The 24,551-nt window shown below is 38.8% G+C and overlaps 1 protein-coding gene across 9 annotated transcripts in view; it reads left to right on the top strand.

Annotated features, from left to right (window-relative positions):
* Psd3 (pleckstrin and Sec7 domain containing 3) overlaps positions 1-24,551 on the top strand; it is a 508,951-nt gene that overhangs the window by 397,851 nt on the left and 86,549 nt on the right. For 8 of the 9 annotated variants that reach the window (XM_029480436.1, XM_029480438.1, XM_029480437.1 and 5 more), the window contains one exon: positions 18,911-18,954. In XM_029480436.1, the coding sequence (XP_029336296.1) occupies positions 18,911-18,954 (44 nt within the window). Of the gene's footprint in view, positions 1-93; positions 486-18,910; positions 18,955-24,551 lie in introns of those variants that run through there. The other variant, XM_029480441.1, reaches the window with a different exon arrangement.

The following is a 24,551-nucleotide window of genomic DNA, read 5'->3' as shown; positions in this document are numbered from 1 at the left end:
TGTGTGTGTGTGTGTGTGTGTGTGTGTGTGTGTGTGTGTGTAAAAGAGCCGAGTAGCAGGGGTGGGATTACATTTTTTTTCCTCTTTGCAGCCAGTGACGTGAGCCGTGCCTGGAACAATCAGACTCGCTGCAAACAGGGTAGTTGAAGATGCTGGGGGAGGCAGCCTGGTGCTTCCTAAGCTAAGGCGATCGATCTCAGAGCTGCTCAGGAGCTGCTTGGAGCTGCCGGAGTACAAGCGGCAGAGTTCCTTCAGCATCAGAGCTTTGTAACGGGTAGAAAGTGCCTTTTTATTTCTCCAAACCTATTCCCTGATAGACCTTCAAAATGATTGGCGTGAATAGTGTTCAGAGTGCCAGCAAGGTACGGGTGAGGACCTCAGGTTCTGTGAAGTACTCCCGAGAGGATTCGATCCGGCGGCAGTCCCACCGGTCAAAGTCTATGAAAATTTCCAACTCCTCAGAGTTTTCTGCTAAGGAGAGCAAGGTAAAGAAATGCCCTGTTAAATATTATGGACAGTTGTATGGTGGGATCGCAGGATGCTATGCATTCTGCCAGCGTCTGATATGCAGTGACAGGCTGAGAAAGTAACAGGAAGCATAAAATGGCTCTAAGAATAATCAGTGGGATTGGGGTGAGCGATGATACCTGAACTCTAGATAGGAGAATTGCTGTGCTGTGCAGCAGTTTTGCACAGAGCCAGTTTGTGGAAGAGAAGGACTGAAGCAATACTGAAAGAGAGGCGATTGTGGAAACTGGTGGTTGGCATGGTGGTCGTGTTATAATCTCAGAAAGGTTGCCTTGACAAATGGCTTTTAGTGTGGCATATTTTTAGACCATCAGGAATGTAGAAATGTCTTGTTTAATTTTTATCTTTCATTGAGTTCATTTTTGTCTTCCCTCTCCCATCTGTCCCCCTCCCCCAGTCTGTGGAGCTAATGTAGAAAATCAACCCTGTTCTGTGTGCTGTATTCTTGCTATGTTCACTGCCAGGTGTGTGTAACTGGGAGAAATTCCTTCTTTTGTGTTCCTTACGTATGTATGCACTGCTGCTGGGCTGCCATTAATAAAGCACTGGTGTTTTCTGTGACTCTCTGAGATAGCAATCTTGGTTCATGTGGAATGGAAGGGAGTGCTTACGTAGTGAAGTGGGCATTTACTACATGCAACATATTCTTGAGATTCTTCCCACCACCATCTGTGTGAGCAGGGTACTCAGAAACACTCCCACTCCACAGGTTTAAAAATGGAACGATGGAATCATAGGATCATAGAACTCTAGAGCTGGGATGGGGATGATTCTAACAAGACCCATAGGCTTGAAGATGTGTAGGAAAGGCTTTGGGAGGTGGGTCTGTATCATTTTGGCCTTCCCATGGGCTCTATCCAAACCCACTGGGAGTGGCATCAGGCCTACCCCCTTCAACCTTGTGCCACTACCCTCCTCTCCTGCTCCCTCCCAGCCTCTTCCTCCTGTGTCATTACAGTACTGAAAGACTTTGACCTTAACAGGTTTCCCTCAAAAAAGGCAGAGGATGGATGGTGACTAAGAAATATGCTGGCTCTCCATCTATCACATTACATTATGACACAGTGGAATCTAACCCTATCAATCATTAGCAAATTAACCTGGCTCTAATAAGTTCTTCACAGGTGGCTTTTTCTTGGTAATTTTTAAATACTTGTCTTGGGGAAAAGCATGCATCTTTTGATAGTCTTTTAATATGACCGGATGAGCATGTCTTGGTACCCACTGCAACTGCTATGCGACCTCCCATGGTATGATGACTACAGTCTCCAGCTGGCATAAACCCCAAAGGTTATTAAAGTATTAAGTAGATGTAGAACGACATGCATGTGGTTGTCAGTGTGGTTATAAAATATACTTTGCAAAGAGCACTAAGTTAGCATCTCTGAATTTTATTTTAATGAACATTGTATTTATACCTTGTGGTCAGAGTCCCTGAGAAGTCAGAGGTAATCATTTGGAAATGCTTGTGTAATCCAAACTCCCACCCTGATGAAAATTCAATCATTTTAATACTTTTGGTTTGCTCAGAATTAGAATATATGGATTAACATTGGAAGCCAGAAGATGACAAATGAGCAAATTTATACTTTCTAATGCCTTCTCTGGTTTTTATGCAGTTGCAGATACTATTTAATAGGAACCTGTACACTTTGGGAAGAGTATTGTATATAAGCTCCCAATAGAATTATAATCACATGACTATATACATGTAAACGTATAACATATATGGATATTATATGGCCTCTTGAGTTCTGAGGTGTTTATTAAAAATGTATCTAAGGTCTTACCTCCTAGCCTCTGTGTCTCCCAGTCACCTTGTCCCTGCCTCTTTTCCTTGTGTATGTATTCCATTAGAATTAGAGATTAGATTAAACATTATCATTCATTAGCAAATTTTGTTCACTAAATGAAGTTAATTGAATATGCTAAGCACTTGTACCCTAAACTAATTAACTGAATTTCATTATGGACAAGTGTAATTACATGGTAATCTATGTTCTTCTCTGTACTGGACATATTATATTCAAGTGCTAATAGTTTATAGTAATAAAATATTATTAGTTAAAAGCAAATCAGTGTTGTTTTCCTCTTAATCAGTTAAGTGGTGTTGTTTAGCTATCTGACTCTTCAGCAAAAAATAAAAGGTTGTTTAACTGGGTGATAAGAAAGTTTATTTCTTCTACCCCCATCTGACTCTTGCCTCCATTGAAGACAATAATAAGATAACATCAAGCATCTCAAGATGACTTCTAGAATTGAATTCTCTCCCCCAACTCTACCTAGCCCATTCTAGAGTGAGTAGAATAGTTTCCAAATAGTTTAATTACAATATGTTTTATATTCTTGGAACACTGTCATCTTTGGTGTGTCTTAACTTCTGTTTTGTTGGCCATAAAACTCACTAATTTGTATAACTATGAAATCAGTTCATCTGCAGGCTTCACTTTTCATCCAATTTTACATTGTGTGTTTTATTTGAAGAAAGTGTTAAAAGGTTTCTGAATGGATCACTTACTTATTGCCTTAAATTTTTAAAAAATATCTTTCAAGATTTTTTAAATGTTTTAAGTGAAGAAATTGAATGATCCAATTTTTGTGCATCATGTTGTTATACTCTAAGGCAAATTATTTTATATCCCAGGCAAATTTTGTGCGCTGTTTTCATAGAACTTACTGCCCCTCCTGTAGCACTCCTCCCCCAAACCCATCCATATCCTTAAAAGTGATGAAATCTTCTTTCTTCTGAAGAATATGATTTTTCCTTTTTCTGGATAATGTTTATATCAAATTCTGGAACAGATAAAATGTAGAGGATATTTAATGTTAATAGTTTTTTTTAAAGAAGATTGCTTTTACATTTGTGGAAACTAGTATTAATTATCAAAGTCTCTCATTTGAACCTGACTGTGAATGCATTCAGCTATTTATTTGTCTTTTAACTGATACTGGTAGAGTTCCCATTAAGCTTTCTGGCCATGAGGGGGCACTACAGACCTTCCTGCTACCAGGGTCAACTGGACAGACTAGACAAAAATAACGATTTAGAATCATTTGGTGATATTGATTCTTGACTTTTGTATGTCTTTATTCAGTTCCTTATTCTATCCATTTATGTGTTTACCCTGGTGCAGGTTATTGGATGAACTTCAGGTTTCACATATGCATGGAAATTACTCTACCATGAGCATTATGCTAATTTAAAACTACTGAACATGTCCACATTTCCTCCTTTTCATCTGGTTATATATAAAATATAAATTATATGGTATATCGTAAATTTTTTCCTTGCTTAGATTAAGAATTGTAAAAGCTGGTGTTCATACTTTGATTTGTTTTTATGTGCCCAACTCTTACCAAACTACCATGTATTTACCTGGGCCAAATCTCAGCTTGATAATGCCATTTTTTAAAATGCTGTTTTAGAGTGTAAAAATAACGTGAGTAGCTGAGGCATGTTGTTAGGGAACAATAGAACAACATCCACTCAGAATTCTCTCATTGATGAGGGTGTGAATTTAAATGAAATGTTTAAAAAAAAATTTTTTTTGATAAAGTAGCAAGGAAACTTGAGACACATCTCATAGAACTCATGGTAGTTGGGTGATGTATAGTGAAAAATTGGCCATCTGCTTTGTGAGCCACAGTGCTGCCCAGGCAGAGTGTGGGCTTTCCTCGTTAATTATCTCTGTGTGTCTCCCCCAGTCATTTCTTGCTGAGACTTACAGTAAGCTGCAGTCGATGAAATATCCTTCTTCTGAGCCAGGTTAAGCTTTGTTTTATTCTCATGGACTTATACTTATTCTGTAGAAAGAAGCCTAAAGTCCAAGCTCACTTCCAGGAAGGTGAGCACTACAGCACGGTCGAGAAGTCTGGGTTCCTGGAGGTGTTCACTGTAAATATGGGAGAGAGAAATGGAAGTGCTTGGCTCCACAGCACTGCTTGGGGAATGGTGAATCCATTGCTTTGTAAAACATGTTGCAATAATATTGAAAGGCGCCATCAGCTCTATTCTTTTTAGTCTGCAAAGAAGTTGCTTGCATTTTCTTTAGCAGTGCTAGGTAAAATGCTAATCACTTCTTCCTCTGTGAGTCAAAACTATATACAAAGGAACCTGAAGAAGTCTTCACAGTGCCCTTTTGTAACCTCAAATTTTAGTGGGAAGTTCACAGACTGATGTCATATTTTCTCCCTGGATCATTTTTTTTTTTAAGACAAAAAAAAAAAAAAACAAACTAAATCTGGAAAGGAGATTCACATCTGCCTGTTTAAAAGTGTGTCTTGTGTAATATGGAGGAACTATATTCTCAGTTGATACTGTCCTTGCATATATAATATAAATGATATAATATGTAACAGAATATTTCACATTTAAACTCTGAAGTAGAAGCAGAACATATTTCAATCCATATAAATGGTCGTTGAAAGCTTTTGGGGAGATATTAAATTGACAATTACGTCACAATATTAACAACATCCATCATAGGTGTTGGCTAAAACCCTGGCACTGTGAAAGAATCAGGGGCAAATGCAAAGATTGAGAGGATTTCCCCACAAAGCTCTTTTCTTACTATCTGTTATATTATCTTTACACTATACCTCCTGTGTTCTAGGAAGCTACATTTTTGCTGTGTGATTCTGCCAGACTAATTTATCCAGATGTATTAATGTTGTTCTGTTTTGTATTTCCCAGGGTAGACCTTAGGAAGAGACAAGGCTTGCTCTGGCAGCTTGTCCCCCCAGGTTGTGTCATTATCAATAGGTGTTTATCCACCTTAGGACTTGAGTCAGGCTTGTTAAAACACAAAATCTGTGTTTGGTTTTATTCTGGTTTCCAAGCTGGCAGAGTGGGTGGGGTTTTATTGTTGGGTGTAACCTTTGCGGACCAGCGCCCATCTTGGGCACTGAGTTTTGTGGGTCCTGTAGTGCTTTCTTGTATGTTAACATGAAAGCTCCCAGGATGCACAAGTGACTCTTTAGGAGTAAGTGTTGAACAAACTATCCTCCTGGTTGGGTGGCACCTGCTGACTCTTGGACTTAATTGAAAGCAGATCCTCCACCATCGCAGTTGGATCCATTTTCACCTGAGAAAATGACATTTGGTGGTGTGTTCGGGTTGAGTATCTCAAAAATAACTCTCAATGCCAACCTGTGTTCTTGTTCTGCTGTTCCTCCATGTAACATCTGGACACTGGGAAAAGAAATGCCAGGCTATACAGTCATACTTGTCAAGGTACTGACACTACTCCTCTAAGAATCGAGGGAAGGGAAAGGAAAATCTGTGATAAGAATGAAGAGGTGGGAAAAGGACATGCTTTAACAAGTCAATCATTGTAGAAAATCAGGGCAGTTAGAACAGAAATGTAAGAGGACTCATTCTCTAGCATTTCCTTCAGGACAATCTGCTAGATGGTGCCTGCCTGGTTCAGTATTTAAGGATTATAAATGCATATAGTTCTTTTCTTTTAGGGGATATTTATATCATATATATACATATATGGAATATATACGAATTCATAATGATGCAGACATTGAATAGCTGAGTATGACATCTTCTTCCACATCTTATGAAGGTACTCTGCTGTCACTAATTGCTTTTATTTTGAATTTTGCATTATCATTCCAGTAGGTTGGATTATTACTTTTATGAAACCAGTTTACCATGTTCTGATGGACACATCTTCAAATGCAAGACCTGATTTCAGTAGAATTTGATTTGGGCAGTAGATTCTTTAGCATGCTTCATGTCAAAATTCTATGAAAATTACCGAGGAGGACCCTGTTTTATTCCAGTCCTTTTCCTGATCTGCTGTTGATTGTCACTTCCAGTTTAGTTTTTGAGTGTGAACTACTATGAGATGTCAGTATGCTCCTTGCCAGACTCAGGTGTTATTAAGTCAAATAATACTACTTAGCTATCCAGATAATCCCATCCTGCTGATTCCGGGTAATTACTAGAGTCACCTAGTAATTACCTAGCTCTTCAGCACATGCCCACTGGACATACCTTAGTGTTCACAATAAACAAAATCCTGGAGCCTCTGCAGCTCACGGTAGGAGTCAATCCCTGCTGTATGTATTCATTACAGTTACCTACTAAGATCTCCAGCATAAGGAAACATGGTACATTAGGGGTCCTTCTAGCTGGGTGCTTTGAGAAATGAAGCTTTTAGTTTTAAGTTATTGAGACAGGATTATATAGCCCTGTCTGGCTTCAAACTCTTGATCCTTGTACCTTAGTATCCTGAGTACTGGGATTATAGTTGTGTCACCATGCCCTGGAAGAAAGCAGCTGTTTACTGTCACGAAAGGGATAAAGAAAAATAAAATGCCAAATCCTTTATGCTGATTTATGTTGCTGTTCTTCACTCCCCTTTCTTAAAAACATTCCAATAAGAAGACTCTTAGAATACTCTTATCGTGATTGGACAATGTTTGAATGCCTTTTTGTATGCTTCATCAACCCCATGCTATGTTTTTCGTCCACAGATAATGGTGTTTTTATTCAGCCCAAACAAAACTATTCTAATTAGTTTAAAGGAACAGTACCTTTTTACTTTTATACCTTGAAAAATTCCACTGAAATCTGGGGGGTGGAAATGAGAGATCTTTAGGATGGGGCAAATGAGAGTATCCCCTAAAGAGGTGAAAGCATTAGAAAGCTGAAAAGCAGGCATCTTCTTACCTTTTGGTCCCTAGGAGAAAGCTGACATGCAAGGACCTGCAGCCTTGCAGGTGGGGAGAGTGAGCAGCAAGTCCCAGTGATGAAGGCCCTGGCCACCCTCAAGAGCAGGCACTCAAAACATGAGATTCTCTTTCTAAAGTCTCTAGAGTTAGAAATTCTAAGTGCATTCCCTTACCTGGTGTGGCCATTGACCCTCTCTTTCCTATGTTTTCTAGTCATCTTCCACACTGGGTTAACCAGAGGCTTCAGCCATAATTCAGGCCCATTTTGAGGCCCATGGTGAGATCCCTGTGTGGAAAATAGCAACTGTGAGTGAAATGTTGAAATATTTCACAAAAGGAATCTCTGCCCTCTCTCCTCACTCTGAGGTATATTTTCTCAGAAGAAGAACACCTGTATTCAATAAACAGGAAGTTGAATAGCCCAGGGGGAGGGGGAACCTGCAGGAACGTGATAAAGGGAAGCCCTGGACCACAGATGTGTAGGAGATGGAAGCAGGGAGTTGAGACAGGAAAAATGGCAGATTCTAACCTTAGCACTGACTGACTACCTGGCACTGAGCTCTGGGGAGATGGAGACTGCAAATTTGATGGCAGATAGTAGAGATGAATTAGAGAAAGGTACCCAAGAAACTCATTTAATACCACCAGCAAAATGCAGTTGGATTAACTATATGGTAAACAAAAAGAAATTTAACTTTATAAAAAGTGCTATACTTTACCATGATGCTTAGCTATGATTTCTATCAATATTGTCACTGTAATATAAGCACTCAAAATTGATGATCCTCCAGAGTGTGAGGGGATATAATTCTATTATATTAGGTAGGAAGAGAAGTCTATGTGTCTATAGCATATATGTGCAGATATATTTATAGAGAGAAATATATGGTATACACACACACACATACACACAGATATATATATATATATATATATGTTTTGATGGAATGGTGTTAATAAGTGTGTTCTTTTATTTAAAAAATACCTTTATCTTTTCATTATATGTAGTTCCCCAAATTTTCTTCTGAAAATTCTGTTATGAAAAGTAAATGCCTAGCATCCACTAGATCTGATTATTTAATTCACTGTATTGATTGCTTTGAATAAAATCTGTGTCCACTTAGATTTGTCTTCATTGCTTTTTCTAGTGTATGGAAATGGCAGAGAGCAAATGCCAGGCCTTGTGTTCCTTCTAAATGTTAATTTCTTCTGGAGATTGTTTTTTTAGGAGCCATTTATTTAAAAGGGCTCAGATTGTTACCCAACAAAATAGTTTTTTAATAACTGTACACATTAACTTTATGATCATGTTCATAATCATTAAATATAATTGATCATTTTTCTTATGTATTTAAAATACTGTATGTAATTACAAGGTCATTTGAAATTTATGTGCCCCTTATATTTCAGATCATAAAGCATTCTTTCTTATGGCTTCCTCCTGCTACCTTTCCACAACAAGGATTATCAAAGAGATGATCTAACAGCAGATCATAGCAAGTGCTATCTAGAATCATCTTTGAAAATGTAGGGTACAGTCATATTTTTCAAGCAGGGATTAGCTGTCCAAATATAGGCAAGCTCTGATAAATAGCACCCCAGAGGATCAGGGTGGAAGAAGAAGAAGTGAAACCGGGAGGGGGCTAGGATCACAGTGAATTCGGGGCTTATGGAGAGCTGCATATGCTAAAGAATGCTTTAGAAAGCAGTGTTCCACTCCCATTCACTAAGACTGCAATTAGGTACAATTTTACTGTAGGGTTACAGGCTATAAAGTTTTCTACATAAATCACATTCACATAAGGTTTCAAGATGCTTGTCTCTAATACCTACAGTGAGTTGAAGAATGATGAGGGTACTTTTATATGTTCCTGTCATGCCATCTATATTTCAGTCAACTGAAAGAGAATGCCTCCTCTTCCTGGGTTACATACCCTCTGCTGGAGAATGTGTCGGTATTGTCATGGCAACTCCATTTGGGGGAATGGTATAAAGAGAATGTAAAATATTCAACTAAAAATAAAAGGAGCCTGGGCCTGACTCCTGTGATGGAGTTTTTATCATCTTAAGGTCACCAGATTTAACGAATATGAATGAATACAAAGCAGTCAGATAAATGTAGGTTATTTCATATGGCAATTTTTCTTATGTCCAATATAAAATTGGGGGCACACTTACACTAAAATGTTATTCATTGCTCCTTCAACTTAAAATTTAATTAGACATCCTGCTTTTGATCAGGCAACCAACACCCTGCAGCAAGTACCAGGCCCTCTGGCTTCCAGGTTAGTGAGGTTAAGAACTCATACTTTCTTCCTAAGTTACAGGTTTGAATCCAGCTCTGCTGAACTCTAAACTGTTAAGTCTGTATTTATGACCCATGATCATACTTGGGGTATTTAGCATTGTTATCATTGAAGGCCATGCTTTCTCAAAAAGAATTAAAAACAAAACAAACAAACAAACAAGCAAAAAAACAACTGGGTTCAGGATAATTTATGGAGCACTGTCAGGACTAAAGGTAAATAGACCACACCTAAATCTAACTTTTCTATCTTATTTTCTGTATTCATTTCTATTCTTGTAAAATACATATATTTATATTTTAGTTAAGTGGCTTATGTGTGGTATGTTAGAAATTTAACATTACAGAATGTTATACACTAAAAACAATTCTGTCCTATTCCAGCCCTAACTTGCCTTCTCCACAGATATTGAAATGGCTTGTCACCATTGTTTTGCTTTGTATTTTTATGTATTCACATTTTTTCATAAAAAAAGAGGCTTTGTTTTACTACTTATTTTCACAACATATTATAGTATATTTGCTAAAAATATATTTTAATAAATATTTGTGAATATCATTGTATCTCTGGTGGTACTATTGAAACAGTTTGTCTCCTCAGTTTTTATAATGTATGCTTGTTATGCAGAAATGGGCCACCCTTTTCTCATAATTTAGGAAGGTAGCATGATACATTCCTGTTCTGCCACCACTGTCATCCAGCCCAAATCACATCTTCTACCCAACCAGCAGTTTTATGGCAACTCTCTCTCTCTCTCTCTCTCTCTCTCTCTCTCTCTCTCTCTCTCTCTCTCTCTCTCTCNTAGGGCAGGCTCAAAGTCACTTAGGACTGCGCTGAAATAAGTAAAATCTCTCTCCCTCTGGTTTAACTCCACTTTCTTGGTGAACAAAGTCTCTCTCTCTCTCTCTCTCTCTCTCTCTCTCTCTCTCTCTCTCTCTCTCTCTTGCTTTCTGTAAGCTCCCTGCAGATGCATGAATTACAGCAGACCACTCATTTGTTTAGAATAATCCACTGGTTTCCCAGTTGTATAGACTAAACATCAGATTGTTTTCTAGTTAAAAATCCTAGGACATGCTTGTCTATTTCTCAGCATGCAAAGGTTTCCACACCCGAGGCCCACTGTATCCTACCATGTCTACTCTGTGTGTTTCTGTTCCCTGGGATTTCCCCACTCAATTATACCTACAGTGGCTCACACCTTTCTTCCAGACTTTGTACTGCATGTGGGGTGTGTTTTGCCTTTCCTTTGCAGAGTGACTTTCTCTGACTATCTAATCTAAAATGTATCATTTGAGTTATCTCATTTTCATCATCATAATAATTAACTGGTAAGCCACTGGAGATGTCAAATTATGTTTACCTTTTTATTACTTTATTTTCTGTTTGAGCTCACAGAAATCTAATACTTCATGTTAACCTCTGGGCATAGTATTTGTTAACTATGTAAACACATGAATAGTTTTATAGGAAAAGATTAATGAAAACTATTAGAAGAGTAAGCCAGGTGTTGGGGCTAAATTTGGGATTACATTCTCCACACTAGTTTTTGAGACAAGATCTCTCACTGAGCCTGAAGCTAACTAAGCTGATTTGGCCACAATGGCACTAAAGCAAGCTCAGGGATACTCCTGTGTTTTTCTACAGAGAATGCAGAAATATTGTATTAAATGTTTAAAATAGGCGCTAGAGATTTGAACTCAGGATCTCTTGCTTGGCTAGAAATCACTTTATTTGCTAAATCATCTCCCCAGCTTCAGTTTGAAAACATTTAGTAGACAAAACTAATCAGAAAACTAAAGAATGAACAGGGAGAATTATACGGGTGCGGCAACATTCCTGGTTTGTGATTTAGACTCAAACCTCTGAGGAGCTGATGTTTCACTTGACATCAAATCAAGTCATGAGCACATATCTACAATTTAACAAGAGAACTGATCACTAAGGGATGTGGGAGAATTTTCTGGAGTTGGTGTATATGTTTTGTAACTTTCTTGGGGTGTGTCATATATGTGAATGCAGTTACCAGAACGTATTTAAAGGTACAAGTAGGTTTGTAGAGTTGACCTTTTGTCAATGTATCTTAAAAAAACCTGTAAACAGACATTGAAAAGTTAGCATATTGCTGAAATGTGTAGAGGTGAAATGTGCTGATATCCATCACGTGCATTTTATTGTTGTTGTTTGAAACAGGGTCATATGTATCCCATGCTAGCCATGTTCTTGCTGTGTACTCCAGTGTGAACAACTGATTCTCCTGTTTCCCTCTCACAAGTATTAGGATTACAGGAATTCTCCCCCCCACCATTCCTGGATACTATATACATTTAAATACACTGATAAATAAGATGGAATGATAAAATAGAAGGATGAATGGATGGGTCATGATTAGGTGATAAAACAGCATAATATTCATTGTAAATATAGTTCATGGAATATATCTGTTATAATGTGTAATTCTCTCAATTTATAAAATTACAAGGGAAACATATTTTACTCATAAGAATATATTCCCTAGGGGTAAAAGTTTTAATTTATAAATTAATAATTATATATATTAATTCTTGGAATCCATAATTGGGATTTAGAACAAGATAGTAATGCTACCAGTTAATGATAACTCTGTGTGTGTGTCTGTGTGTCTGTGTGAGTGTATTATTGGGTAGCACAAGAAAATAGATGAGTATGAAACACTAGGAAAAGAGCCCATTTTTGTTTATGTTCCAAAGTAAAATCATAGACAGAGAGCTAAAGAGAGCCAAGGAAGGTAACTTTATGCTATCCCCTCAGGTTGCATATGTAGACAACAAAGACCAATCAATTACTTTCCCAATATTGTTGTGACCACATTACAAAAAAGAAAAAAAAAAAGAATTAAAGAACAGAAGAATCATTGGCTCATAGAAGTTCAGTCTCTAGGGTTCAGTTCCCAGATACTTGGCCCCATGAACCTCTTCAGAACAGTATGAGCATAGAGCATCTTCTTCACCTTGTGATGCACAGGAAGGAGTCAGAGCAAGTATGACCCCAGCGGACAACTGCCTTTGGTTATCTCTATCCTGGATCTAGGCCCTGTCACCTAGTTTTCACTGCCTCCATTAATGTCTGCATTTTAGGAATCCACCAAGAGATTATTAAACCACGTGCTGATCAATTGTCACAGTTTATCCTCATGCAAAATGACCTGCCTTTCGGTTCCACGAATCCATGTAAAGGCTGAATATGGAGGTACAGATCTATAATCCCAGCAGTTGGGGTGGGAAGGGAGTGGGTGGATCCTTGGAGGTCCCTGGCCAGAAGCCTACCTTAACTGATGAGGGTTAGTGAGTGACCCTGGTTCAAAATTGATGAGATAATGGAGGAAGACACTAGATGTAGACCTCTGGTCTCCATGAACCCCTACATGCACAGGGATACATGTACATTTGCACACACACACACACACACACACACACACACACACACACACTGTATGGGAAGCATTATCCTGTTTAAAAAGTATACTTTATGATCAGAGACTTTGCAATCTTAATTTGTCTCTGGAAAGACTTTTTCAAAAAGAGAATTGTTTTTGACAGTCAAGATTAACCATTAGTTAAATTAAATTATCTGGTTTCAATAGACAATTTAGAGCCATCTACCTGTGTTCTTAGCTTCTTTAAGATTTCTGGATTTCTTTCCTATGAACTTTTCTTTTCTTTCTTTTTTTTTTAGAGGCAGGGTTTCTCTGTGTAGCCCTGGCTGTCCTGGAACTCACTCTGTAGACCAGGCCTCGAACTCAGAAATCCACCTGCCTCTGCCTCCTGAGTGCTGGGATTAAAGGTGTGCACCACCACTGCCTGGCTTCCATGAACTTTTCTATGAAAACATAAATAAAGCAATGTCATTTATTAACTCGACTGTGTGAAAGTGTCTTGTATGTTGTATGTGAGAAGTAAGTTTATAGAGTCTGTCAGGTGACTAGTTCTCAGCTCTGTAAAGTCAGGCAGGATTAGCAGTAAATGTTATTTTCTTTACCCTTGAAGGCAGTGATGGTAGATTCGACTGTACCTGCCATAATGCCTCCATAGTCTCTACAAAGTGCTAAAAATGTTTATTACACGGTGACTTGTATGATTATTCCTCATATTCATTGTCATCAAGGTGAGGGCTTCTACATTTTCCTATTTTCATTGTGGATCTGTGATGGTCTATCTGTTTGTGGTTAGATATCCCTGTGGCTGCTATTCTTGTTTGTACATGCACCACAGCACAAAGTTAAATTAATTCTCCAGGACAAAAATTTTGGCCCTGTTTATCTGATGGCTTGGTCAGAAAATTGGATCTGATTATAGACATGGAAAAACACAATCCTGATTTAGGCATGAGTTTGTTGCCTTGAATGTGAGCCAAAGAGAGGAGTACCCACTAGATGGTTCGTGATTTTTATCTCCTTTAGTCTTGGGTGAATTCCAGTGGGATCAGGAATATGGGCATTTACAGAGAATCAGAACCTTGGTAGTATAAATTCTACTATTGTCATTATCAGGTTCAGTTAAAATGGAAGCTGTGTAAGCATCTTCCATGCTTTTCATAATTATTCAAGATCTGCAGAGTAAAGAACATCATTGGAATTTAGAGATGCTTTAACTAAAATATATGTGTTCCATCAACTACACAAAATGTGCTTCTGGGGAAACAGAGAATCCTGATTATACAATGTGGTAATGGAAAGAGATTGCCGAGCCTGTGTGGGCTGCCAGGAAGGTGCTAAGCTTTGAATAACATGGCATTTTATCATCTTTGAAAAGCAATCAGAAGTAAGGAACAAAGACTTAAAGTAAATTTAAACCAAATTCCCATATTCCTATAATTTAAACAACTTGTTTTGCTTTCTCATTCTTAAAATTAATTGTCTTCAGATTTGACGAACCATCTGTCCTGTTCAGTGTCAGAGGATCATTCAAGAGCTCCTGGGATAAGTTGCAGAAATTTTGATTTTAGCTAGGGCGTCATACATCACGTCTGATGGCATTTGAAATATTTGTTAATAATTCATACAGAATTTTCAAGGGAAGCTCTGGGCATCTGGGGGTAGGGTAGGGTCCAAATTTTACATTTTTCTTTATTTGTAGAATTACTTGACAAATTTTGGTGTGTACTCTCATACTTTCAAATGATATCCATAAAGTAAATCAAACTTTTATCTAGGGATTGACGTAAAATATTTCTACACATTGCTTTTATTAAAATACCCACCTTTCATTCATACCACAGCACTTTGGTTTTCTGTGGCTGCTGGAACAACTGACCGCAGAAGCATTGTATCTAGAACATGCAGAAATACATTCTCTGACAGTTCTGGAGAATGGCACTGTTTGAGATTCGTGTGAAGGTAGAGCTGTGCTCCCTCCGAGAGGTCAAAGGAGAATCTGTTCCTAGCCTTTTCCAGCTCTTGGCTGCTGGGGAACCTTGGCTGATACTGTGTTACTCCACCCTCCTGGTGCCTCTCTCTTGCTCTCCCTTCTGCTTCTTTAAACTGCCCTCAGCCTTCTTGTGAAGACACTTGTGATTACATTTAGAGCCCACCCACAGACTTTCCCCATCATAAACTCTTTAAATTTGATCTAAAGGTTTGTTTTGCCATATAAGGAAATATTCAGAGGTTTTGAGAATTAGGAGACAGTTTTCTTTGTGGGGTATGTTCTTCAGCCTCCTCAGCAGGCATCACTTCACTGTGTGGATTCATATGGATGGGGCCTGGGTACTTTTTTTCTTTCTATTTTATCTCAGCTGTTAATTCAAGGGGAAGGGGACAACCTACCAGGACATTAAATCCCGAAATCTTCTCTAGCTAAGTGAAGGGTTAACACACACACACACACACACACACACACACACGTACCTGTGTGTGTGGGTGAGGGAAACAGACAGACAGACAGGTAGACAGGCAGGCAGAGATGGAGAGATAAGGAACAAAGAGAAACAGAGGCAGAAAGACAAAATAATCCAATGATCAGTGATGCTGGATGTCTTCCTCAGGCACTCCCTATCCTGTTTACTGATTCATCTGGAGAGAGTAACAGGAATCCACCTGCCTTCATTTCTCAGTTATTGGAGTTGATACATGTTACCATGCACAGCATTTATTTAAAAGTGGGTCCCAAGACTCATAACCAAGGTCCCCATGCTTACACAGTCAGCACATTTCTAACTGAGCCACCTTCCCAGGTTATTTTCTTGAGCTGTAGCCTGCACCTCCAATTTTAGCCACTCACATGGCCAATACATTTGATTATAAGTGGTACAGGGTCATTTTAGCAGGCTTGTCCTCACTGACAAAAGTACTTGAAACATGTTGTCCTAGCAACAGTGACTCTCTGTGAAGCTTATCTTTTAAGAATAGAATCCTCCAGTGCCCAGCATTATTTGAACGCATCTGAAAGAATCGTAAATCTTTTCGCCTTTCCCCAAAATCCTTAACTTAGGGCAGGAACATACAGGGCTGTAAAACTTAGGATCAGGAAGAAAACATATAATTTGTTGAGAGTCAATGCAAATAGGAAACTAGAGGTAATACAGCTAGAAAGATCCTAGATTCAATTTACTACCAAAAGAATCCAAAAAAGAATAGATGAGGAAGGAGGAAGGCTGTTTCAGAGTTTGTGAGACATCTGCAGAATCCTGAGTGATGTTCCTTCCTGTTGGATTGTACCTTCCACGTCCTTTCTAAGGTGGTATTTGTCCCTTTCAGCTCTGAAATTCCATTGTGATGGTTCTCCCCTGTCTAAAAGGAGAAGGCAATAGGAACCTTGACAGAAACTTCTCAGAGAAGCTGGCAGGAGGTTGGGGTAGGGGAGTGGTTAGTGAAGTTAGAGGTGGTGAATATCCAGTGGCATTAATCTGACATTACTCAGTTTTTATTCTGGTGGTGCTGAATGGGTCATAAACAGATTCAGAATATTGCAGAGTCCAGGAGAGTTTTCCTAGTTTAGTCACTAGACCTGGACTGTCCTGTCATCACAGGCAACACCATTTCTCCTTAAGAACAGCCTATCCTAGAACCTCATTTTCTGACTAGCAAATGGACAGTACACCAGAGACTAGGTAACTAAACCACAGTGAGAAAGTCTTCTTGGACCTTTTACAGCTGGAGCTGGAAGAAAGAACCCTTTGTTTTCCTACATAGGAACTCAAAGGTATGCATATGCACTGCTTACAGAGGACAGTTCTTATAAGAAATAAGAGAAATAAACACTGGAGATGTTTGAAAGAGGAGGTAAAGAAAGGAAAGATAAAGAGTTTTAATTCCTGCATCTCGGAGGCTAGTTTTGCTCATATCTTTTTATAATTTACCTACAAAAACTCACCCTTGCCTTTAACATTCAGTTCAGTGTTCGACATTTGAAGCTAAAAGAACTCTTGAGTTAGGGATGTAATGTAGCTCAGTTGATCAAGTGCTTGCTTACCATGCACAATGCCCCCGAGTTTAATCCGGAATATCACACTAAAGGGAGAGGTGGGTGATGTAGGCCTCATGTTCTCTGCACACGGGAGGTAGAGACAAGAAACAGGTCAAGATTGCTCTCATGCAGTGAGTTGGAGGTTAGCTTGAGCTATATGAGAAGTGTATCAAACGAGAAAAAATAAGTCACAGTTCTTATATGGCATGTCAGTGTGGAACACTAGAAGTAGGATTGGCAGAAAGCTACCTGGTATGTCTCTTCATGTGCTACAGGGAGACAATGCAGAAAGGAATTTGATAGTATAGATTGGGTATTCCTCATCTGAAATGCTGGGGTCCGAAATTGTTTCAGACTTTTATGTCTTAGAATATTTGCATTTGCAATATTTAATGTTTGCAAATCTTACATATTATCTTGGGAAGGAACTCAAATCTGAGTAGGAAATTTGTTTCAGGTATACAATATGGCCTGAAGGCAAGCTTATAAACAGTACTGATAAGACGTTTTGTTCATAATTCTTTTTTTTTTCCCCGTTTTTGAGGCCAAGTCTCATGGTATAACTCAGACTGGCATTGAAATTGTCATTACTCCAGGCTTAGCTCAAACTTACAATCCATCTACTTCAGCCTCCCTTGTGTTGGGCTTAGAAGTGTGTACTACCTCTTCTGGTTTAAAGCCAAGTTCCATGGCCTGGGATTTTCCATCTGTGGCATTGTGTTAGGGTTTTAAAAGCTTTATATTTGGAGTTTTTGTGGGTTCATATTTTTGGTTTTGTTTGTTTGGTTGGTTGGTATTGGTTTTGGTTTTATTTTTTGAGTAGAGAGCCCTGTTGGTTGCTTTTCTTGTCACAGTGACAGAATCTATAGTTTCAATGTACTTCCACTTAATATGGAAGCATTCTAATAGGAAGAGAATTTCTATTGGCATACAGTCCTTTTGCTGACATGTGCACACTCAGTCAACCATCTGAAGCCTGCCTTTCCTCGTCTGACAAATGGTTGGATGGTTTGTGACACCCTCACGCTGCCCTTTTTCTGGCTCAGAGTAGATAGCCATGGCTGAGCATTCAAGCTCTAACTGCCTGAGACCTTATTGGGGAAAAGTTCAACCACCGTAAGTTTTATTATTTTCCTGTATTATTTTCTGCCATGGTTTTGCATATTAGAAATATATTTATCTTTTCTTTATTTTGTCTAATTCTAAAGTAAAGCATTTTCCTGGGTAGGTGCTATAGATGAACAGATTGACCACAATGGCTTTATATGGGATACTGGTTCTCAGAAGCTATGCTAGCTAATATGATTATGTCTCTGTTTTACTAAGCCTGTAGGAAGCTTTCTTTCTCTTTTATCATATAATAAATGTATATTGAAGTATCACTCACTAACTATAGAGAGAATTGACTTTAGAATAAACAAACAAACATCGAGTCAGTTACGATAGAAACTAACACTATTTCAGGATGCATTTCCATATCTGGCTTAAGGCCCTCTACCATGTGTCTCCCCAGGAAGCACGAGACGAGTCACATTTCTTCCATTATTGAGCATTATGACTACCCTTAAGTCCTGATTTATGAACCTGTGAGACCATGTTTTAAATGAATGAAATAGAATGTTCTGCTTTAGTTCGATCATAGCCTAATTCCACTGAGCAAAATATATATGTCCCAGTGTGTTATTTATGAAAGACTGTTTACTCTGGGCACATGCACTTAGTTTGTTCCCTGAGCTGCTCATTTGCCTCCCCTGTGAATTCTTCAGCTTCTAGAGTCATGCAGCCCAACTCAAAGCCCCCGGGCCACTCCAGCTAATAAAGTCTGAGATTGTAAAGGCCTGTGGAAGTTGCTCAGATGTTTGCTAAAGGCTCTGACTCTGCTCCTCTCTCCAATTCAGCATATGGAACAGAACAAAAAGAATAATTTCATCTTATTTCCTCTATTTACAGGCTCTGTACAACTCAATCAAGAACGAGAAGCTTGAATGGGCAGTGTGAGTATGCTAGATATCAGCTTTTTAATGATGTGGCTTTCTTTTGCTGTTTTTTCTCTATGCCTTGGAGGTGATTTTAGAGAGTTAAATATGCATGCACAGTTCTTATTTTATGTCAGTTGTCTGACCTGCTTTGTGTGAAACCCCAGTCAACCCTGAGAAATCTTGGTTATTTGCGGTGGGGGAAGGGTTACTCAGCATTCTGCCTTTGCTCGGGTTCTTACATCCTTAAGCAATCAATCGCCTTATTAACAAATCCTTTGAAAATCACAAAACCTGAAAAACAAACCTGTTGTAAAAATTGTATTTATTCCAAAACCTAATAAACATGGTATGCATAGCATCTACTTATTTGAACTTTCCTCTTTCTGTAATCATAGATGAAAGTTTCTTATGATACTAGTTATTCTGTAAAGTGCTGAAAAGAAAAAAAAAAAAGGTCTTATGTGTAGATAAGCTTGAGAAATAATGCACAAAGTTAAAACAGCCAGTTGCTTTAAACTTAAAGTTTTATAGTATATTCAATGCTACTATATATTAAGAGTCTCTTAATACAAAAATAATCCCTGAATCTACTTAACAGTAAAATGTTGAGGGTACATGCTTTAGGAAATACTGTTAGATAAACTCTACTTAGCTCTATAGAAACCAACAATACTTTGTTGTTAAATTTTCACTGATACACAAAGTTTTTTTTTTTTTAATTATTAGGTTTGCTGGTGAGATGGGTTAGCTGGTTAAGGCACTTGTTGGCAAGCCTGATGACCTGAGTTTGATCCCACATGATGATAGAGAACCATCTACAAGTTATCCTCTGAGCTCCGCTGCACCATGACGGGCTGGTGCCCATGCACCTTACCGCAGTGTGTTGTCCCCTCACACACTCAGTTCTTAAACTAATACCACTTGAGTTACTCCATTAATTTCCAGGCCATACATTATTGCTGTAAGTGAAATAGTCTGTTTAGGAGTTTAGTATTTGCAAGTGTAACCACTTATATGTCTGTGTTTATATATGATAAAGCTCACTTAGAAGCATCATATCATCTCAATTACTTTGTAACATTTTAACAATCATGGTTAAGAGCACCCACTACAATGTCAGAAAACTAACTGTAGTTGCCAGCACAGACATGGTAGTTCACAAACATAGTTCTAGTTCCATCAGATTCTATACCCTCTTCTAAACACCAGAGGCACCAGACATCCAGCTTAGAAACTCAGATTGCAGAGTCCGATGTGAGCATGAGTTTTCCTCTCCTGTAGACTAAGTTAATATCAGAGGTTGTGTCTCAGGTGACTTTGGGGAAGATCCCGAAGTACTTTGTAGTACTAACTGTAAAACAGATTATCTTTCAGTGACACCTGATTCTGGCACTGAGAAAGCTCAGGGTCTAGGTTGGTTTTTTTTTTTTTTTTGTCTCTCTCTCTCTTTCCTCTCTTCTTTATCCCTCATCCATCTGTTTGTGAATACTGCTTGTTTGTGTTTTACAAAGAATGAGAGTAAGGCACTATTGCCATTGATTATATTTTAATCTTCTTCTATAAATGAAAGAAGTTATTGGATAGACTCATCATAGGCACCTTTCCCGTCCTGGCATCCTGTGTGTGAATTTTGCTTTAGTCAGCATCTCCTGGGCCAATTTCTCAAGTAAAGAACAGTGTGGTGTTGTATAGAGTGGATATAGAACAAAAAGGTGAAGATAATGGGCACGGATAAAGCAGTGTGGAGAAAGACAAGGCGTCTGCCCTAGTTTGCTTTCTCTTGTAATAAAACCCCACCAGCAAAATCAATTTGGGGTAGAAGGCTTTGTCTCAGTTTCTGGTTTTTAGCACTGTTAAACATCAGCTGAAACAGTGTTTGTCGAGCAAACTTCAGGAAACGATTCTGTGCCTCAGCTTTATCATCCACGAGGTCACACTGTGTGTTTCCTCAACAGATGAGCTATCCCACACATGTGTCTGCACCCCAGTGCCCTGCCAGCTTTCCCTTCTCTTTCTCAGACTCATTGTCCTCTTCTCATTCATGATGTTGATAGCTTCCTAAGCTCAACATGGCCCATTGTCTTGTAAGAGCATCGTTCTCATTCATTTCCTAACTTTCTCTGCCATTTCTATACAAGTTTCCCCTCAATCTGAATTCAGCTGTGTCTGTTTTTCTAAATTTCAGTTACCTTTACACTGTGCTGCAGAAATTTGGGTCAGCACTTGCATGCAGCATCTCTTTCCAGCCTTTAGAATATATTCATTACTGTTGTGGACTCTAGTAATTTCCTGCTTGCCTGGGGTTTGCCCTTGTATCACCTTTGACTTCAGCCACCTTGGCCTTAAGCAATAGATATCCTTTCCTCCAACAATGCTGCTACCATTCCATACTTCCTGAAGCACACATCCTGTGTGCCTCCTCACCCCGTGTGTGTGTGTGTGTGTGTGTGTTTGTGTGTTTGTGTGTTTGTGTGCATGTGTGTGCATGTGTACATACATATGTGTGCATGTGTGTGCACAGACACGCGACAGTCTCTTGCTTCTTTCTTCCACATTAACCTGATTGACACAGTTTAGGCTGTGAAACCTTAAGTAGGCCTTCCACATTCTTCCTGGAACACACACACACACACACACACACACACACACACACATATATATTCTCTCTACTCTCTGCTTGCAGTCTTTCCCCAAACCCATTACAGGTCAGCTTATATGACACCCCAGCCTCGGCAATCAGAAAACAATATGCATTTTACTTTATCTAATAGCACTGTCAGTTTATACTTTCCATTTCAGCTGTTTGCCATAAAATTTCTTTAGGCTCCCAGGTTCCTTGAAGAAATGATACGTGTCTGATTTCCCCATGTATTCCCTCCTTTGCCGACCATGATACCTACCTGTAGTGAAGATTCCATAAAGGCTATAGGAAAGGTTGGTTATATCGAACAGTGGGAGAGCATGTGCTTGTCATGTTCAGAACACCAGGCTCAATACCTAAGACCGGGGGGGGGGGGCATGAGAAGAGGAAAAACCAAAGGCAATGCTGTGGTTAGAAGTTAAATGATACACAAGGAACTGCATTCTTGAAAGATGACCCTGCATGTGTACAGTTCAGAACTTAACTATGGGAAAGATGCTATTGTTGCAGAATTTGTAATATAATGTATACTTGAATGGGAATTTTTTTATTGTCGATTTTTGAGGAAACAACTATATAGAATTATGGACCACTGTAATAACTAAAAGAATCTCTGCTGTTTAATAGAATTTTTCTCTAGCCACATTTTATGAAGTTTGGAAATTCAAAGGAAATATCTGAAATTAAAGTTTAACTATTTTTCTGTTTTTTTATATGTACTTACAAAGTTTTGGGAAATGTTACTCTAACATAGACCCATCTCTAGCTATGTATAGAAAACTAAAAGACACATTCAACCATAGGTTCAAAAACATTCAGCTGGTGCAATGGCAAAGCCAGGGTGTGTTTCCTGTGGAGTCACGCCTGTCTTCTCTATAGGTACAAAGTCTCACTATAGTCCATGCCTTTGGGGAACAGAAATCTTTAAGTTTTCGTGTTAGTCTTTGCTACGATGCAAGTTAAGATGATTTTGTATTGATGTGGGAATCCCATCAGAAGCTCAGAGAGTTACTAGTCTTACCAGGCAGCTAGATAGTAAGGATTATCCATTCATCTGTTCCATTCTTTAAGTTTTGCTTCTGCCTGGCCAAGTGTAGAGCACAAGGTACAGATGGGACTATGGTGTACATCTGTTTGTAATAAGAACTAAGTGTGAAAGAAGGAGAGGTGGCCACAAGAATGAATGAGTGAAGAATGCTAAAATCATAGTGAAGTAGCAGAGTTGCCTGCCTGCTGGAAGAGCTTAGCCACCTCTGACAGAAAAGAGTGCCATTCCTCTGTCTGCATTGCCTTGCTTGGTTGTTCATTATTCATAATGCATCTGCTTGTTGAGCTGCTGTGTCCCGTGCAGTGCTAGGAGTTCAGAAAGAACAGAAGTCTGCATACCACTGAGGCCTTTTCCTTAGATTTAAGCAGTTCATAGTTCAAGTTTATAAAAATCAGAGGAGAGTGTAGGACAGGCATTTATAACTAATTGTAGCCTTCTTTAAAATATACCCACATGAAGATCTTCAGGGAATGCAGATAGCAACGTGGTAAAGTAAAAAGTACCATTGCTCAGAAGAACCACCAATGACTTTAATGCCTCTGTGACTGTTGTTATAACTATGTGACATCCATATTTAGGAATGACAGTCTTCCTGAGAATATCTGTACCCAGTGTCACTTTCATGGTGTCACACTGGAGCCCATCTTCATACTGAACACCTGGGTTATCTCATTCCTACTTCTGTTCCCTGTGCTTTGCTCTCGCTTCTCATTTTAATCTGACTGCACATTTTATAACTGTATCTTTGCTACTTCATATTACCTACCAACTCATTTATGATGAGACCATTTGAAAACCTTTTTCATCTTTCTCCTAAATGAAACTGTTTCTTGTCTGCCTTCAAATCGTTAATTATCCTTGCTTGTTCTGTGGTATAGTGACACATTGGACTCTTCTTTTCCCTCTTCTTGGCTTAGACTAGCCCTGCTCATTTAAAAGTATGGTTGCAAAGGCACACATTGAGACTTCCACTTCTTTCTTGTGAGCTTTAATGGTAGATGTTCTTTCTTGGTACCATTGTTGCTAAGAGATTGATTTGCTGACATCAGAATGTTGAAAAACTTACCAAGTCTTCTTTGCACTTCTTTGCTGATGTGTCTGTTTGTGTGTGTATGTGTGAATATATATGTGTGTAGTATGTGTATGAGAGTGTATATGTATGTAGTGTGAGTATATAAGTGTGTATGGTGTGGTATAAGTGTGAATGTGAATATATATGTATGGTGTGAGTATATATGTGTATATGTGTTGAGTGTCTGTGTATGATGTAGGAGATGAATATATATGGTTTGATGTGGGCATGTGTGTGGTATGAGTGTGTGTTTGGGTGATGTGAATTGTGTGTGTGTGGGGGGGGTGTGTTTGGTATGAGTATGTGTGTATGATGTGAGTGCATATGTGTGTATTGTATGAGTATCTGTGTATGATGTGGGGTATGAGAGCGTGGTGTATGTGTCTGTTATAATTGTGTATGTATGTGTTTGGTGTGTGAATCTTGTGTGTGTGTGTGTGCATGTGTTCAGTGTGTGTATAGAGTGCCTATACCTGGGTACACATATCTGAGGAGAGAATTGCCTACCTTCCTCTCTATAAATCTTTTCTGACAGTTACAGAAGATGCCTGAGGACTGGAGAGGCCATGGAGCAGCTTGTCACTTGTCCCTGTGGCTGAGCACATTAATTCTGTGTCTAACTCAATAGTCTGATCTAAAATCAATTATTGCTTCCATTTTTCTTTTTTTTTTAATTTTTAATATTTTTATTACATATTTTCATCAGTTACATTTCCAATGCTATCCCCTAGTGCCCCCCACTTCCCTACCCACCCATTCCCATTCTTTTGGCCCTGGCATTCCCCTATAATGGGGCATATAAAGTTTGCAAGTCCAATGGGCCTCTCTTTCCAATGATGGCCGACTAGGCC

Source organism: Mus caroli, chromosome 8 (assembly GCF_900094665.2).
Source record: "Mus caroli chromosome 8, CAROLI_EIJ_v1.1, whole genome shotgun sequence".
In the NCBI taxonomy this organism is placed as follows: domain Eukaryota; kingdom Metazoa; phylum Chordata; class Mammalia; order Rodentia; family Muridae; genus Mus; species Mus caroli.
This window is presented reverse-complemented; position numbering and strand designations above follow the sequence as displayed.